We start from the raw sequence: 19,426 nt of genomic DNA, 5'->3' as shown, positions 1-19,426 counted from the left end.
GAATCTTTACTCTTTATTCTAGTTCATCTGTATGAGAATAAAAAATATAATCAAGCAAGTAAACAGAAATATCTCAGCATCAGATATTGTGCAAATCAAACATTCAGTCAAAAGCCATAAACAACAAAAGCTGTAGACGATGAGGATATGGTTAACCATACTTATTCAGCAGTAGCAGCTGGAGTATTATCCATGCCAACTGTATACACTCTCATGCTTAATGGGAGAACTGCCAGCATGCCAGAGAAAGACTTCCAACCCTCTGAATTCTTCCTTCCTCCCAATTCGTGTACTTTCTATTATTTTCCCATGAAAAAGTATTACTGCCACCATCATTTTTCAGAAGTGACACCTGAATAATTATGGTTAGGAAACAGTGCACATCAAAAAGTTTCTCTTAATCACTGGTCTAGCAAAAAGAACGATAAATCAATCCTTGAAAGCATACTTTTTCTCTTCACTTATCTTTAACAACCCATCAAGTAATCAAAAATTGGCAAAGCATGCAATAACTCATAATCCATGTAAATCCTTTTACATTAAATTGCAGGCAAACAGTCAGATTGAAGCGTCACGCCAGGTCAGAGGTGATGTGACCGCTATAAATAATGAACTGAGTGGCTGATTTGAAACATTGCACTATGATCAGTTATTGATTTCTCTTGCTGAGACTGTCAGTACTGTTTCAACTCTCTGGTGAGCGCCGAGGTCACTCATCAAGCTTTGGATTTAAGATCAATGTAGCGTATTATGATAGCTTCATTGCACTGATCATGTAAATCATTTTAAGATCAACTCCAATTAGAAACGCTTATTATCAGTTAGAACAACTTATGCTATGAATATAAAGCATGTCTAAATAATGCAGTTATTACACAAAAAGCACTTATGATTGGTCCCTAAGTCCTAAGTTTAAAAAAAAAAAAAAAAAAGCACTTAAGCAGGAAAATAAATCTTTCCCATCATATGACAAAGACTAAAATATAGGATATAGGAAACAGAGGACTGCAGCTGCACTTAAGAAGCATCTAAAGCACTGTTTTTAAAAACACAGGCAGAAAAAAAGCTAAAAGTGTATGAATTTGGCCCCTGGAGATGACAAGCTGTAGCTGAAGCAGTTACAACCTCTCTGAACTCACGCTTTGCAAACCTGGCCAAAACACAGCCATTTCTAAAGCTTGTACATCTCAAACAAGTGCAAATTATTCACAGGCTGAAAGTATAAGAAGAAGCAGCAGAAAATTGAAAATTATAGTGATTATGCTGTCTCTCTGTAGCAAGCAGTAATGGCTGTTTGTCAAAGGCTGGCATAATGTGGCAACTCCAGTAACTATGCTACACATGCTTTATGTTTTAGTGTTACAGAGAAGATGCAATCTGTGTATCACATATATTTTGTAATGTCCCAGATTGAAAAAATATCCCTTTCCTCCCGTTCATTTTACACAAATGTCACCCTGAGAGTTGATAACACAAAATGTCCTTCAAACGGTTTAAGGTGTCTGCAACACCCTCCCAGCTTCTATATATTAGATTCTCATTCAAACCTTATATATACATAATAATCAAACAACTACTGAACTGACCTTTATGTGTACAATGCCGCACTAACAGGAGCGTAAAATCCTACATTTACGGACGTAAGCAAACGACACATTAACCAATCACGCTGTGAATATCAGACACAGTTTTAGAGGAGGCAGATTACTCACCTGCAGCTGCAAGGTGGACATTTTTTTCCCTTTACATGTTTTCAAGTATGACCCACATGAAATCCCCCTAATCCTGACATGTTTACCATTTTTGTGTGCCGTTTTTGGAGGAGAGACAGATGTGGCAGTACAGCATCCTCCTTTGTACATTATTGCAAATGCACCTACAACTGCAGTGTAACTTTTCATGTTGTGACGTCTTCACTCCGATAACGAGTGAGTTCATTTCCTGGCTACCAACGACAACACTGCAACTCGTCTTCAAACAGCCATATTACTGTTTGCTTCATGCCTGCGTTAACTAAAAAGCTGCACTCTCATAATTTATGTTTAGAGCAAAACGCACACTATGAGACACTGACGTCAGAGGACACACTACCATTTACAGTAAATTTCACTTTACAGCAGTGATAGCTAATTTGAAAGAGAACATACATGGAGATCTCCAACCAGAGAATCCTCTTGCAGACTCCATCATGCGGTTTACGTCATTTATTATGTACGTGGACTGGAGAGAGAAGGAGAGGGACAATCTTTTCTCTCGTGTTAATGGAAATTAGCATCTTATAAAGCACATCACTAAACTATTTTGTTTTTTTCTTAACAGAAAATCTGAAGAAACTGTGGCCGAGTGAGAGAGTGCATTTGAACATTAAAATATACTGCACATTAATGACCTATTACAGAATAGTGTTTGCACGTGTTTTATCAGTCTCTGATGTTCTTCATCATCTGCGTGACAAACAGGTCTCTGATGATTCCTCCTCATGTGTGATCGGTAGATAGTATCAGTAGATAGTAATTTAACTCTGTGTCCCACTAAATCCACCACCCTGTTCAAGTGGAGAAAGGAAATTCATGGAAACTTGTAGGTTTGAATCACAAGCAAAGTGTTAGTTCACTTATTGGTCTTTGACTTCAGCTGGGCGACCTTAGCTTGTCCCAGCTTCATCTGAATATCAACAGGCCTCTCAAAGAAGCTGACTATGGCCGGTTCATTGAGCAGAGATGCTAGGACCTGCTCGAAGGAAAACGACCACTCGGTCTCTGAGAGGTCTTGACTGTTGTGGGAGCTGGAAGTGTCAGAGCTCTCTGGGGTTGTGGAGGACTCTTCAGTTGAAGACTCCTCGCCAGCAGTGGTATTGGCAGGCTTTTTGGACTCGGGTGGGCTGCTCGGCTCCTGCAGCCTCCGCCCCACCTCTTCCATCCTCAGGAGGAGGCTGGTCACATGAGCCACGGCTCGGTACAGTGACTCCTCCTCGGGATCACCATGAAAAATGTTGTACAGGGTCTTGGAGAACTGGATGAACTGAGTCTGCGATGGAAATGTGGGGGGGAAAAAAAAGTTAAATGAGTCAATTTATTGTGAAAAAGATGAAGTCACACAGACACAACAAAGCATGGTTTGAATTACCTGATTAATTCTGGGCAGGTCTTTGATGGTTTCCTCTTTCTTTAATATTTCATTCTGCCATTGTTTCAGATAGGCCTGCAGGTCAACCTTCCCTCTTCCTGTCAGTTTAATTGACAAACTTAACTGTGTTACAAGAAATTATAATCCTTGCACAAATCCTTGTTGGAGCCATTAATCATTTGTTATAAATTTGGGTGTAATATTACCTCTTTCAGGGCTTTTCCTTATCACACCATCTTCTGGAAGATCAAAGGCTGAAACAGGGAAGCAGCATATAAACAAACTGTAGAGAAAAATGCTTCCACGCAAGTGTTAAGACAGAATTATTGCGATATTTAGTTAGAAAAGAGGAAATTAAATTGGAGTTTTGAGGAAGGACAAGAGGTAGCTAACCAGTGAGTCTACTCAAGTGAGAAGAATCTTCAGTCACTGGAATAAAGTGCTGGATTCTTTGTTCCTTTAAGTGTAAAGGACTACCTGTGAAGGCTAAAAGATATTGTCTGTAAGTGCACTGAAAGGAAAGAAAAGACAAAGGAGAAAGAATTCACAAGAGCAAAGCAGAGTTTAGGGCTAGATTTACTAAGCCAGTTTGTTTCAATGAAAACATTAATTACCAAGAGCAGCACAAAGGAGTCAACAACGCATGCAGATCTGATGAGGATCTACTACCAATCAAAATAATGGTCTAAAAGCAGTTTTTAATGCATATGGTTGTCTCTTATGAGAGAAAGAGAAGCAATTCAGATCTATGGAAGACAGCTGAGGGAGAATCAATGAGAATCTGATTTAAGGGTGAACTCTGGTACAAACTGATGGAGACCATTGAGTGATCATGAAGGTCGAAACAGCATTCTTTTTGTCAGCTCAGGTTTATAACCACATTAAGTTGAAATTTGTGTACAACAGCTGACCTAAGGCTGTAAACAAACAAAGCATTTACATTCAGATTCTGGATGAGCCATGTGTTAAAGTTATTATGCCACCTCCATAAAGACACAAATTTCTCTGAGGTTTTGAGCACTATTTTTGTATGCCATATGAGACTGGAGCAATTTATTAATTGCCACTTTAAGCTCTGCTCCGTTATAGCAAAACAGTAGAGCTGAGGTCCAGAAATATAGATCTAAACATGCTTTTTTCGGTGATGAATACATTTTATCCTTTGTATGATTTCCTTCTACATTGTTAGTAAATCTGGCCAATAAATAAAGAACGCAGATGTTAAATCCACACAGAGGTATCCGATTTTTAGATTTAAAAATAGCTGTGTATAGAATTGTTAATATTAAACATGCTACAGTATTATTCCATGCATCAAAAAAAAGAAACACTCGAATTTTTCCTTTTTTTGCTCCAACCTGAGCCACGTCTACATGTGTGTGCATGTTGGTTTAAATGCGTAGATTAAACAACTCCCATCACAAGCCAGAAATGTAATATTATTTTCCTGATAGCTTTGTGGTGCATAAGCCTAAATATTGCCACATAAGTTACACATTGCACTCCTCTCAGCAAAAAGACCAATACCAACCTCTGAATGCAAACTAATTAAGAATAAGTGGAGAAAACATTTCCACCGAATTTCCAACAATGAAAGTGTCCTGAAGTATAAAATGCTACAGAGCATAAAGAACAATGCAGACCTCCACAGGGCTCTAAGTTAAAAAGGTACAACAAGACATGCTGCGGTCACTACAGCCAATCACAACAGAGCTAACGTAACCGAGTGGTCACTGCTTTCCGCCTGAAACTGATAAATGACTAAAGCTGCTCCACAGCTCTTCTGGACTGAAAAACCTGCAGCGTCTCAGCTCTGAAGAGGATATGGCTCCAATCATTTCAATGTAGAGTTTGGCCCAGTTCCAGTCCCTCTTATTCATACAGAGGAAGCAAACAAAACAGCGATCAGTGCACAGGTGGCAAATTTGAAGTGCGTCTCCACCATCTTGTTTAGACTGTGGCACCAGGATGTGACCTGTCCTTGGTGCTGAAGCAATGTCCACTTTCCATGAGACACAAAATAAGCTTTGCTGCTTGATGTTCACAGGCCTGGCACATCACAAGCGGTGACTCAGTGCTCATCTGCTGCTAAGCTGTCAGTTGTAATTTGAGCAGCACAGTCTCTCTTTCTGAAGAAACTAGCCCACTGCTAAATGCCCTCACAGCTCCTTAGACCTGTTGTTGCCATGACAAACTCTTTCACCCAGCATACGCTATTCTTACCCCTGCCTTCAACAAGCATCACGCACATAAGAGTCACACATTCAAGGACACTTTCTTCCCCGAGGCAATGTGCTCACTCATCAAATGCTGGGTTATAGGCTGAATTATTGAAATGACAACCCGTGTGCATTTCAGCCCTGCAGACCTCAGACTGACGTAACTATGTGACCTTTTATTTCACTTTGGGCTGCTTCTGTCAGTCTGCTGCTGCAGCGTGCATCAACTATATAGATTCCAGTCTGAAAACATTTGCTGCATTTGAACCTAAAGCAGTTTGTCATCACCATAGACACTGTGTGAAAGAAAGAGGTCAGAGGTTAAAGACAGTGTTGTGTAGTTTATGAGAGGCAGATGAAAATCAGATAGCAAAATAAAGGGCACAGGGCCATGAGAGAGAAGTTAACGATCTAGTCTTAAACTGAGATTGGTTTTATTAGTTGTTCATTACTTACCTGGTGGCAGGTGGAGCTTGAAGAGAAATTTCAACTTATTTGTGAAAGATCCGGTGTATAAAGTATCTATGGGAGACGCAAAAGTTATAGTTTCAGCAGTGGGGACACTGAGGTTAAAAGTTTTACTAGAACAGAGCAGAGAACCAACAAATGTACCAAGGGCACAGCAGAATTCTTTAAAGTTAATGAGACCATCCTGGTTCTCATCTATCAGGCGGAAAACCCAGAGGGAGAGGGTGCTCTTGATGCTGCAGAAAGCCCAGGGCTCCAGCAGGGAGAAGAGCATGCTGAACTGTTGGAAACCCAGCTGGTACTGCTCCAGATAGGCCAGACTGGGGTCATGATGGAGCAGAGCTGGGCTGTTCATTGTCCAGTAGCAGCTGAGGAAATGCTGCCTCTGAAAGTAGATAAACAGAGAAGGAAGCATGACCTGTCCATCTTTCTTATTCTAACAAACAGTTAAGCATGGTGACAATAAAGATACAACATTGAAGTTCATGACTCACTTTGAATAAATTATAAAGCTCGTCCAGTTGTGAGGCACTGAATCTGACATCTTGGGACACCACACGGATCTGAAAACACATTTGACCTCGTTATTAAGGCCACAGTAATATTACAATTCAATCTATAAATTACTTTCACTCATATTTTTCACACATATTGAGAAGCCTGTTCTAACTCGGCAGATGTGTTCCTGGTGACCAGAGTAAATGCATAGGCAGGTCTGACATCATTTGTAAGAGCAATTCTCATATTTTGCTCTAAAGACCTTTTATAAGTTATCTGTTTCCCCTAAAATGACCGCTGCCTGCTCCATTCTGTATGCTGGGCAAACATTGATGGCCATGTTTGTTTGGATTTTGTTGTAAGAACAAAATTGATATCAATGCATTCTCAAGCCTCCCATCCCTATTTTTACTTGTCACAACTAGGCACCCTAATCCAGGTCCTGCAAACAGGACTCTGAAGGGGTGAGGGGGAAATAAAATGCAAGGCAGCCAATAAGTTTTCACTCATCTAAAACTGCCACAAAAACCTGAATAGATATAAAATATATAACTTGTGTAATACTGTGTCCGAACAGGCACCTGTACTAGTTACTCTAAGCTTACTTACCACGTTTTGCTTGGTTGTGTCCTCCAGTGTTTGAATCACATATAGTTTGTTTCTTTTCCGTGAACTCTCAACTTCCTCTGAACGAATATTTCCATATTTCTGCAAAGACCGTCACAACTTAGTTTTATTGAGAGAAGAAAAAAAAAAACGGTGGGGAGGTTGTCTCTAATCGGTCACAGACTGAAAGAGCAAAGTTATACCTCATAGGCCTCTCGGATCAGCTCACTGATATCTACGCTGATGTGAGATGCTTTATCATTATTGCCTACTGAAGCTTGCTGCACTGTCGGGGGCAATGGGCTGTCTTTGTTTGTCACACTGTCAAAAAACCTGGAACAACACCAACAGACAAAGAGGGAGAGTATTATTTACAGTGTAATAATATTTAAAAGTCTCGGACATGCATAATTTTTGCATTCACAGACTTGTTGAGGATGGTGACAGCTTCTGCATCATCGTGGCAGCTGATCAGAGCCTCCATGTTGTAGTCCAGCACGGCCAGGCCAAGCTGCAGGATGGCTTTGATTCCATCATAAAAAAAACAATCCACCACGTTCACGGCGCTCTCTATGGGCAGCACACTGATGAAAAGCGTGAGAAACCAGGACAGAGACACGGAGGAGAAGAAGCTCAGGTCTGTCATGTGTTCCACCAGCTGGGGGAGGTTTTCTCTAATCAGATCTTCGAACACAGCCTGGTCAACCAAAGCACCTGACAAAATATTTTCATAGTGAGACTTTGCTCCTGGCATAATTAAAATGCCACGCTGCCAGGTATCCAGCAGAAGCCAATCTTTCCACTCTTACCAATAATTCGGCGGTTGAAGTAATCTGGCAGCATCCTCTCACAGACGGCTACCAGCAGCCAGAAAGCCTCCTCTTCTTTTGCATACAGCAGGAGAACCGAGGTGAGAATGTTCATAGCCTGAACAGGAGAGAAATAAACAGTATGGTTTAATAGGCTTCTCCCTCCTCCTAAGTACACAATGGTATAATATATCATCACAAGAGGCAAGGGAAGGACATATTTCAAAAGTTATTTTAAGTACCTGGCAGTATCCAATTTTAGGGTTCCTGTAGGCATAGGCAGTAAGGACTCTGCGAAGAGCTGAGATTCCTGTGTCGCTCTGAAAGGCCGGGTGCTCGGGGAGAGAGCGGTGCAGGTCTCTTTCAATCTCATCTGTAGCCAGAGTGCTTGTGCCCAGAGACTGTTCAACCAGCTCAGTGTAATAGCCGGGGTGAGTGGCCATGTCGTTTACAGCCCCTACAGAGTGTACAAAAAAAAAAGCCCCCACTCGGTTTAAAGTAAAAAAAGCACTTCAGTAGATGAAACTTTGATCACACAAGGCTTCATTAACCACTGACTGATGCTGCTTGTCACTATACGGGACACGGCAACTTTGATGTACAACCTGAGAAAAGCATCCACAGCTCTCCCCTCAAGGCCTCAGGAACGCCGCGCACAATCAAGTCTCGCGTCTTCCTGGTAAAGAACATACTCGTACCACGTCCATACTCAGAGAAATGGATGTTCCAAGACTGCTCCTTCATCTTCTCCTTAAGCTGTTAACCCAGAAGTATCAGAAGAAAGTTTTTCAGTTTGAGACATGATTGTATACATGCACTTTCTATGTACCACTGACCAGTTGTTTTCTTACATTCTTTCAAAATAAGCATCTGGAGGCATTACAAGATGGCTACTGAGGGAAAGGCTGTGCTTCTAAAAGGCAGCACACACAACAGTGCTACTAACAAAACGTGTATTTTTTTTAAATTCATGTATTCTTCATCTGATTTTATAACAACACCCAAGAACTAACCAGTCATCCACACTCACAGCAGACAGTTTCATGAGCCCATCTGAACCACAGAAACCCATCTGGATCTACATAAAGTTCCAGATCTGTCTGACATTATTTGTAATACCTGAGCAGACTTGACCCTGATCAAACTGTACATAACAGATGTGCTGTGTTTACACTGTAAATAAAGCAGCAAACCAGTAGTCATTATTATACTTTAAAAGGACAAAGAGCAGAAGTTGTATTCAATAATCCAAAGATTGCTAAACTCATTTCCTCATCAGGGGATTAACCATGCTGTGTCAATCAGGAAGACATAAATAACATAAAGTCTGTATGTATTTTACCACATACTTCAGCTAAGAGGATAGATTACAGGAGTCACAGGTTAGATGCCTATGAACGTTACAGTTTCATTTTGACTTTGTAGATTAATTGAGCTTGTTAATAACATGTGCAAATTGGACACTGATGGAGTCTTGGTTATAGATTTCCAATAAATGGTAAATGGCCTGCATTTGTATAGCGCTTTACTCAGTCCCTAAGGACCCCAAAGCGCTTTACACTACATTCAGTCATTCACCCATTCACACACAGGCAATGGCAAGCTACGTTGTAGCCATAGCTGCCCTGGGGCGCACTGACAGAGGCGAGGCTGCCGGACACTGGCGCCACCGGGCCCTCTGACCACCACCAGTAGGCAAACATGGGGTACCTTGCCCAAGATACTAACCCCAACTGCCAGGAGGCAGCCTGGGATCGAACCACCGACCTTCTGATTCGTGGCTGCCTGCTCTGCCACCTGAGCTACAGCCACCCCACCAATAATAAGTGCATCCTGTTTAGTTCTGGGTAGAACAGCTTTTTACTTTTTTGGGTATGGGCACAAATCCAAGCACATATGAAGATGTCTGCTGCACACTAGAACATGCAGATATATGCATGTGATCTGGTGATTTTACGCAAAAGGCCAGTAAAAACAAATCAATTTTCATTCGAGCAGATGAACTCTGTTGTTTACCATTTTGGGATCAAGGTTTTCAACATCCTGGGGGTGGAAAACAGTCATGAGAGCCTCGGTGCTCACGGCCTTGCTGCTGTCTTTCTGCCCCACCATTAAAGTTACGTCCTCTGGATTGTCCTCAAAGTGGTTTATGAGAGACTGACATTCTCCCCGTATGGCCTTCATGACAAAGACGTTAATCATTTTCAATGTCAGACAGCTCTGCAAACTACAGGATGACGTTTAAAGAGAAGCAAAATGGCACAAATGAAACAATCACAGCACATTACCTCTGATGAAGCAGAGTGCTGTGGGCTGGCACTAATCCCACACCTACTACGGATTGTATTGGCAAGCCGCTGATAGTCCCGCACCTCAGAGAAACGCAGCGCCCTCTTGCCGCGCACACACACCGTTAAAGCTCTGCTGCTGGAGTCTGGTTTCTCAACGTTAACAACCTAGAAGACAGAAATAAGGAGACAGACGGTCACATATGAGGTTTTCTGTTGTTCATCAGGTTGTTGTTTTTTTAGTTTTTTTAAAGACAAAACACTTTTTGTTTGACTTTACCTCTCGCATTGGAATAATGACATGGCATTGACTTCCATCCTGACTGGCAAAACACAGGTAGTTCTCCGACAGACAAATCTTGCCAAGCGTGTTAAAATGGCTGAAGGGAACCCACAAGAAGCTCTCGTGCACCTCTAACAGGTTTTCCTCTTTGGGAAGCCTGAAAAATGTCCTGAATTGCTCACTCTTTGCATTAGCTTCTAGCCCTCTGTGGAAACAGAAGAGCACAAACATCAGCCTCCAGCCTCTATTCACATCAGTCATCCATTTACATGTATTTCAAAATGATCCACACTGCTTAAATATTATTATAAAATAACAGGACGTGACTCCCTTGTCGACTGGGATCAAATGAAAACAATGGGAAAAGTAAACAAACATTGGAACTGTCTTTAAAGAACTGGCACTGGCAAGCTCAGGCGTGACTTGGTTGGCAATCCTGGCAGGTCACACCAAACATAAACCCTATCTGACTCAAGTCATACTTTGTTTTCTCGGGTTCTTTAACTTTGCATCTGGCACTAACAGGATCGTGTGAAGCTGCACTGCACAGCGTACAAAATATTACCTCTTTGTAATCTGCAGCGGGTCAGACAGCGCTGGCTCTCTCTGGAAGGACTCTTTATCAAAAAGACGCTTGATGGAGTAGTCAGCCAACTGTTCCATGATAACGAACGTTTCGTTCAGGTGCAGCAGCATGGAGAAGTAGTGATCCTCTCCATGAGCCAAAACATGGATGCTCTCAGTCAGAATGACATTAGAGGTTTTCTCCAGCCTCCAAAGCTCATCCCAGGAGATGACTAGTTTAACTGCACAGCATTAAAAAAATATGAAGTAGTTAAATTAATTGCTGGAAACAAAGAAAAAAATAAATACAATTATTCTTAAAACCTAAAAAGCTGTCATTACCTGGAACAAAAGAACTACTAAAAGATTCTGAGGCCATAAAAACCCACTATGACAGCAATTAGCAGCTGTCACACCCTTTATTACCACCAATCAACTTTCTAAAGACAGGCAGCAGCACGTGCTATGAATGGCAGAGAAATTGCTTACCCTCAGCTCCCAGAAGGTATGAATAGAAGCACAGGAAGTTTGTGCTGAGGTAGAGCCAGCCCTGGCAGGGTACTTTTCCTTTCCAGTAGCTGCATGAGTAATATGTGACCAGCTTTTCCTCTGGTGGCAGCTCAAACCACTTCTCAAACCTCAAGTGGGCTTCTCGAAACTTCTCGGGATCATCCTCCTGCACTAAGCATGTCTTCCCCTCTTCTGCAATAAGACCCTAAAATGTGACGTACACAGGGTTACTGCAGACTGTTTATATATATTATGGATATAATAATAAAGCAAGTAATCAACATTTCTGGGGATTAAAAAAAAAAAAAGGTCTTCCTAAAGTCTCACTCTAATCTTGCCCTGTACAAAGCTGGTGACGTCTTCGCTGGAGTCAAAAACAGAGAGCGTCCTCATAATGTTCTGCTGCAGCCAATCCCAGTGCTGAATAATCTCCTCTTTGGTGACACCTGACCAAATGTTAAGAGGAAAAAACATAATACTAAGGTCAGCTTAATCGAAGAAATGTTGCAACAACTAGAGAACAGACAGCAATATTGACATGAAAATGCAGAGGGGCGTACCGCATGCTATTGACCAGTACACTTGTGAGTCTGGCGTGTGGTGCAGAATGCGATAAGGGGCCACTTTGGAAGTGGAGTCCAACACAGTATCCAGGGTTCCTACAAGGAGGCCTGTAGCATAAAGTACAATGATGTATAAAAAAAAAAGATAAATATCAGATTTACACATGAATCCTTATAGAAGCCTTCAATAATTTCTTGCCCTTCAAAAATGACATAAACAGAACTGTGTGCTGAATCATTTGCCTTTAGTTAGTCTGTGCAGGACTATCCAGTCATTGTTCATAGCTACATCTCAGACTGTGTTGAACGCATACTGACAGCGGAAATGCATGATCCCCCAGGTCCTCGTCAGGCCTAAAATTAGCTAAATCTGTTACCTCTACAACTTCTTTCTGACGTGCCCTCCATGAATAATTGACAAGGTTGAAGTGAAACCACTATCCTATGCATCGCGTCAGCATTAGACAGGCCACCCTGCTGAACACCCCCAAATATGCTCTAACGATGAGCTGCCAAGTAGTAAAGCATTCAGCAGATCAAACAAACACACTTTGCAGCGCAGAGCATGGTGATACTTCAGGTGTAAAGTGCCGTTTGCTTTGGAGAAGGGGGGGGACCATACTATTTAACCTCTATTATCATTAACCCTGACAGTTAGGACATCAGTACATTTCTAGCCACTGACAACATTATTAACAATCTAGTAGATGGTAATAGATAATCTACAAAAGCTGGATGTATTAGAAGTATTCCTCTGAGTTCCAAGTTAGTAAAGAAGGTCTTGTGGGTTAAACTGGAAACTTACTTGGGAGGAATTTAAGGACTTGATAAACTTGATGTTGTATAGTTTGCAGGAAAAAGAAATTATTTATACACACTGTGTATATATAACGCTACATTGTGACTACTCGAGTGAGCATCAGGGTCTCTCCACAAAGTGGCTGATGCATTTACTATCTGGGGAGCTGACACAGCAGTGACATTACAATTGCCCAGGTTTAATTTCTAGCCTGTGTGAGAAACAGGTGCACTTGTTCACAAACTGACCCAGCTCACCAGCAGAGTGGAAATGCCCTTTTTAAACCAGGAAAATCAACAAGCAGAATACTTCTGCTTTTATGAGTTGCTAAATTGTTGGGTGACACAACAATCCCTTAAAAAAGTGAATACAGCCTGTAATACAGGCCCCAAGGAAATGAAATCAGCGGTGTAGTGTACAGACCCCCTCGTCCACTCAGCTATAAGAAACATGAAACAAACCAAACGGGCCAATGAACTGACACGTACTACGTAAACCAGCTGTTCAGTACCTAAACTGACTCACGTAATTTGGACCCATAGCTCAAACCTGTTGCAAAGACGCTTTTCCTTTTCCCCGCCCCCCCTCTGGGTTGAGGAGTAGGCTGTGTAACAGCACCCGCCCTAACAGTGGCAGACATCTAGTTAGCTAGGGAAATTCTCCGCGAGTTAGCCAGCTATTAACTTGCGTGTTTCCTTGTGGTTTGTGAAGCCGCAGCAGCTGTCCCGAAAATACGATATGACAACAAAACCGCGAACATTACCTGTCAAACCGCCACCACCTTCTCCGTACCCTCGTCTCCTCTGCAGCACGAAATACTCGTTATCCTTCTCGGTGACCCACAATTTAAAAGCATTTTTCAGCAGAATCTCTTCGGGTTTGAGCCACATGGTTCTAATGTCGCCAAGTTATCTGTCAAACCGACCTGACATTTCACGGTTATCTCTAACGTACCCCGACAGCAAACCCATGGACATTTGTTTGCGTCCGAATCCCTCCCTTCCCACGTCGACAAGAAATGCTGCCAAAAGTGCAAGGCATTGTGGGATTGTAGTTTCTGAGGAGAATGAGGGGCTGTAGGCGGGTGATACTGCAACAGCGCAAATATACTACAGAACTGTGTTGTAAAAGTTTCCAGACATCTACAACGTCTTTGCTGATCTTTTTTATTTTTTGCCTCACAAACTGGATATTAAATATAGTAAAACAAGTATACCCTGTAAACCCTGTAAGGTGTTGGCACTATACATCTACTGCATTCTCCCCATTCTTCCAAATGTAAAATTTTAAAGAGAAAAATGTCAATCAAATTACAAATATTTCATTAATGAAATGCTAACGCATTCCCTCCACTTTCTCATAAAACAGTATGAGTCATAACACTGATTAAAAGAGATTTGCAGTGTAAAAAGATAAAAGGTGGCATGGGGGTGGGATCAACAGGAAGTCAGAATATCTGATCAAAATAAATACAAAATCTAAAACTGTTGTACAAAAAACTGCACTCTACCACATAGGAGTTTAAACATCATTTTGTATTGAATAACAGTTTTACCATTTAATGAAACACTATGTAGACTCTTTTCCTTAAGAAAGTCATAATCCTAATTTGTGCCAATTATTTAGGCAAAGGTTTTTAGCAACAAATATACTTAAAGTACCTCAATTAAAACCTTAAAGTGCTATCATTATGCAGAATGCTTCCACTCAGACTCACGATTATATTATGTAATTACAATTGTTGATTTATTAAAGTGTACTGTTTCCCTTTAATTTGTTATTTCACTTTAATGTTGCAGGATTGTCTGTGATTTGAATTATATGCTGCAGAGTAGCTTTATATGCAGTGAAAAAGCATCATATGCAACAGTTATTGGTAACTTTTTTTAATACGTGAAAAACAACAAGTAACTCACGTTTTAACATAAATAGGATGGAGCCAAAGTATATGCATACAACACTGAAGTAGAAGCAGAAAGTAGCATAACGTAAAAACAAATGAATATAGTAAATCTGTACTTGAGTAGTACATTGTACTATGTTAAATTCCAGCTGTGTTCCTATCCATAGATAGAACCTCTGGGCATGCCCTAATAAATATGCTAACAGTAGACTAAGCTTTCATTGTTCTTCCATTAACTTATTGGAGTATTTTTCTGCAATTACAAACTCTGTGTAAACAATCATGGTATCAAAATAAAGCTAACACTTATGACATTTCATCAGAGGTGTAAATATTACAGCGGTTTTTACTGTGTGAAAGTTACTGAGGCTGGAGAACAGAAAAAGTAAGTAGATCTTTTCCCTCGCCTAATTTATTTATTAATTTTTGTGGAACATGTAGAAGAACCTTACACAGCCACAACAGCCTGGGTACTCCTCCTCATGCTGGTCACCAGCTTGGTCAGTCAGTGCAACTCAGCCAGTGTGTGACCGAGTTTGCGTTGGTCACTGTGTTGAGTGGAGTTGATATCAGCCATCAATATGTGTGTCCTTGTTTTGTTTGTTACATTTTTGGAAAAAACAAACTGCAGGTACAGAGTGTTTCACCAACAGCATGTCATTGATATCTATGATAGACTACGTATTCCAAGACCAAACCAAGCCTGAGGAATACTTTAAACTTTATGCACAATATTCATGGAGTAGTGTGAACGTAAACAAACAGCCAACAGGCGGTATCTACTACGTGAAAAATGGCGCCATCTTGTGGTCTATTTCTGTCACTATAATTCATTCAAGGCTTTGTGGAAAATGCTTCACCTGTAAAAGTTTCAAAGTCACCGGTTAAAATCATTTTCAAGGACATTTTAAAAGTTTTAAACCAATCAGCTAAAGTTTGACAGCTGTACCGACCAGTTTCCTCCAGTCTATTGTAGCAGACTGTTTTCAAAAAATGGATAGAGGAGACCACTCACAAAACCGTGATGGTGTTGCACAAAATGATGTTGGTGTAGGGCTGGTGTAGGAGAGCTAAAAAAAATGTTTAAACACTGAATTTTGAGCTAGGCTGGACAGTCAGTGCTGCACCCATCTTCCAAAGCTACGAGTGTCCTACATTGTGTTTCTTTCTACTGAGGAGCTTGCATCCAATAAAAGCAGCAGGAACAAACCCAGGAAACAAATAAGAAGAAAAAAGTGAAAAACTGCAAAGCAGAAAACAGAGACTTAAAGAAAGGAAGATAAATAACAGAAAGAAAAAAAAGAAAATGTCATGGCTGTGTGAAGGCAGGCAGGAATCCAGGAGCAGGATTCACAGAGACAAATGTGAAGTCAAACAACTGGCTTTATTGGGAGTTTGCAGATTGAACAGAAAACTAACTAAACTTGGAAAGCAACAGGCAGGAAAACAGGCAAACAGAGTAGAAAGAGGGATGATGCAACGACGAGCAGGGCAAGACACAGACACTAAATACAAGAGGTGAACAGGACTGAGAGGAAACAGCTGTGAGACACGGCTGACACTGATTACACAGACGAGACAGGGAGAGCACAAAACTGAACACACGGACATAAGACACAGACCAAAATAAAACAGGTAACGCACAGACTGGACTCAGAGACACAGTAACAGACAGAGAACAGAAGGAACACATGGGCAGAAACTAGTGATGGCCAAATGAAGCTTTCTGAAGCACTGAAGCTTGTATTGAAAAACGGTTCATTACTCGAAGCTTTTCAACACAGTCCTCTCCGGTGACATCTGGTGGTGAAAATTTTGAAGAGCAGCTTGAATCTGCAAAATAAAACGGACTGCTCAATCATCGCTGCTCACTCAAGAGTGGAGTTCTCTCTGATATTGGGCCACCGTTCCGTTGCTTTGAACATGTAATTGGTTTTGTTTTCTCGATTGGGGGGCTGAAAAAAATGTAATGCGTATTTGCGTAATACATTTTGATCAATAAACTTTCCCTATTTAAACATGCACTATGGTGTGGCCTTTCTTTGCTCATAACTCCTTGATGTTGGTAAATACAATAAGTGAGCAATATCAGGGCTCGCAAAATCGCTAGCCCGACGTCCCGGGGCTAGCGATTTTTCCAGTCGGGCTACCAAAATCTATCTCTGCCCTGCCCGTCGGGCTATTGTAGGAAGGAAAAATATATGTCAATGCTTTTGCATTCTTTCAGAAATGTAGCTGGGTAATTATGTCATTGGCATCGGTGAGCCACTGTCAATATGTGACATATTGAAATCGCGTTTGAATTTGCGCTTGTTTTTTGCTTTCACTTTGCAATCGCGCGAACTGTGTATAGAGAGCGACAGTACTGATTGGTGAGTGATGATAATTTGCGCACCAATTCCTCTGACATCGTCTTATTAATCGTTAGCTTACTATGCAAACATGACAAGTGAAATCTCCCGCAGCAAGCTTAAACATGTGAGAGGTTGATCGCGCAGAGAATCGCTGAGCTTATGTGAGTGCGTGTGTAAAAGCAGCAGGATATATATTTTAGTTCTGCTGAGCCAAATAAGAGAGGTCAGGGTGAAGTGACAGCCAAAGAAAAGCTTACCACAAAACGGAAAAGTTATGACAAATCAGACTATAAGGCAAAAAGAAAGTGCAGCTTTATGGTTTCATGGACAAAAGAATTTCTGTGGCTGCAATATGACAAGCTAAATAACCAGGGCTGCACATAAGTGGTCCGCAGGTGCGCATTCGCTGTCAAAATAAAAAACGCGCACAAGATATGAAGTTGCAACGCGTGTTTGCATACATAAGATTTTCTGGAGGAGGACAGACATTTGTTTAGAACTCTTAAAGATGTCGAAGAAGCTCCTTTAAGCAATTACTTTGGTGTTCCTCTACCTCCAAAGAAATGTCAGAAGGAGTCCGAACCACAAAAGAAGCGCGTATTCTCAGAAAAGTGGTTGCAGGAGGTGAGCTGGCTTCAAACAAATGATGAACGCACAGAGATGTGGTGCGGAATGTGCCGTGAAAATCCCACTCTAGCGGACAAAAACAGTGCTTTTTATATGGACGCAAACGCGCGTTGCAACTTCTTATCTGGTGCGCGTCTTTTATTTTGACAGCGAATGCGCACATGCGGACCACTTATGTGCACCCGTGTAAATAACATAATGTTCTGCCGGGTGTGTTGTTGGTTTTCTCTCGATTTCTGAGTCGACAAGCGCCTTTGTTACTGGGACCAGTCATTTTAAGAAAGGCCCCCATTAGAACCCATGAGAAATGCAAGAAATGCATTATTGCTCAGTCTGCAATATCTTTCCCAGAACAAACACCAATTGCAAATAACATACTAAAAATAAACCTGAAAAATCTGTTTAGAACAGCGTACTATGTTGCAAAGAGTGAACTACCACTGGCAAAATTTAGCAGTCTTTGCAAACTTCAAAAAGCAAATGGCCTCGATCTTGGTTCCACTTGTCTCTTACCCGTGACTTCAGCGGAAATTTCAAAGTCAGGATCTGACACAGACTGATTCATGTCCTACAGTTCTTACAAGTTCATAGAAATTTCTGTTCAATTAGAACCAAGTATTTGAGTTGATGATTGTAATTTTTATACAATGTTGTAATTTGTTTTTCAACATTTTTTTGATTAATGTTTTGTTTCCTTTACAATATTATACTTTAATGTATAATATTGTAAAGGAAACAAAACAGGAAACAAAACATCAATCAAAAAATTGCTCTCTTTTTTTATTCGGGCTACTTACATTTATTTTGGGCTACCAAAAACTGAAGAGTCCCTGCCCGAAGGGCTACCAGGGATTTTGAAATTTTGAGAGCCCTGAATATATATAATATACATACACTCAAAAAAATGAAACGTTGACTTTAATTAAAATTATTTTGTCAACAGGTTCCACGAAATTGAATTATGTTAGTTTAAAGCAAAAATCTTTAGTTCATCTAATTTAAAAAAACTACTTAAGATTAACAAGACATATTTAAGACTAACTAAATCAAGTTATGTTGTATGAACAAAGATGATATATTTTCAGGTTAGATAGTTTAGATTAGTTACTTCAACACATTTCTTATTTGTGGCAGTAAAATGTTAAATTTAAGTTAGATTAATTCAAATATTATATTTTCAGCCACCTTGTGCTTTATTAATTAGTTTTACATAAATCTATTTTGTCAACAGGTTCCACACAAATGAATTAAGTACATCCAACTTATTTTTTAAAATTTCTTTTATTGCCAACACATTCAGTGAGCATTTGTGTAAACCCAGTCCAAAATAAAACACAACAGCTCATTAGGGTTAGTAATTAACAGTATGTAGACAGATGCAACATCAAGACTTTAAATTAAATGTCTGTATCTACCAGAAATAGAAGAGAGAAAAAAAAAAACGCATTGAAGATCACATAACACATTGATAAGATGACACTTGAGTTATGCACATGTGATGCTAGTAAGGTCTGTGAGTGTTTTTTTCTTTTAGTGTCTAAAATGGATAGCAAAGTTGCTATTTGCAATGATTGCTTAGGGTCAGTCCAGTAACACAATGCCAATGAAGTGCTTTCCTTTAACAATGCAAAGTGAAGTGTCCACCTCAACAGCCACAATTTAAAAAAAATTTATGTAACAACAACAACAATAATAATAATAATAATAATAATAAATAGTCCACTGATATTAGCAATCAAAGAAAATTACATCACCATCCCAAATAAAACTTTAACAAAACATGCCAACATTATGGTCTAACAATAAAAC

The 19,426-nt window shown here is 40.4% G+C and overlaps 1 protein-coding gene across 2 annotated transcripts; it reads right to left on the bottom strand.

The window, feature by feature from the left end:
• On the bottom strand, positions 1-13,734 carry tbc1d8b (TBC1 domain family member 8B). Of its 2 annotated transcripts, XM_085420099.1 has the most exons (21): positions 13,497-13,734; positions 11,932-12,042; positions 11,699-11,817; positions 11,351-11,576; positions 10,863-11,103; positions 10,295-10,502; positions 10,015-10,182; positions 9,743-9,904; positions 8,332-8,482; positions 7,969-8,183; positions 7,727-7,844; positions 7,346-7,631; positions 7,121-7,250; positions 6,921-7,019; positions 6,308-6,376; positions 5,958-6,198; positions 5,802-5,867; positions 3,520-3,612; positions 3,333-3,380; positions 3,127-3,224; positions 1-3,027 (listed from the first exon to the last, which is right to left on the bottom strand). In XM_085420099.1, exons 1-21 carry the CDS (start codon positions 13,621-13,623, stop codon positions 2,611-2,613), a joined length of 3,393 nt encoding a protein of 1,130 aa, XP_085276225.1. In that variant the 5' UTR covers positions 13,624-13,734; the 3' UTR covers positions 1-2,610. The 2 variants fall into 2 exon arrangements, with proteins under 2 accessions (XP_085276225.1, XP_085276224.1); XM_085420098.1 differs by lacking the exon at positions 3,520-3,612.
• Between the last annotated feature and the right edge of the window lie 5,692 nt (positions 13,735-19,426).

This window comes from Rhamphochromis longiceps, linkage group LG10 (genome assembly GCF_057381845.1).
Source record: "Rhamphochromis longiceps isolate RC_006_pf linkage group LG10, R_longiceps_female_GT1.1, whole genome shotgun sequence".
In the NCBI taxonomy this organism is placed as follows: domain Eukaryota; kingdom Metazoa; phylum Chordata; class Actinopteri; order Cichliformes; family Cichlidae; genus Rhamphochromis; species Rhamphochromis longiceps.
The sequence above is the reverse complement of the archived record's forward strand: the minus strand, read 5'-3'. Positions and strand labels throughout refer to the sequence as shown.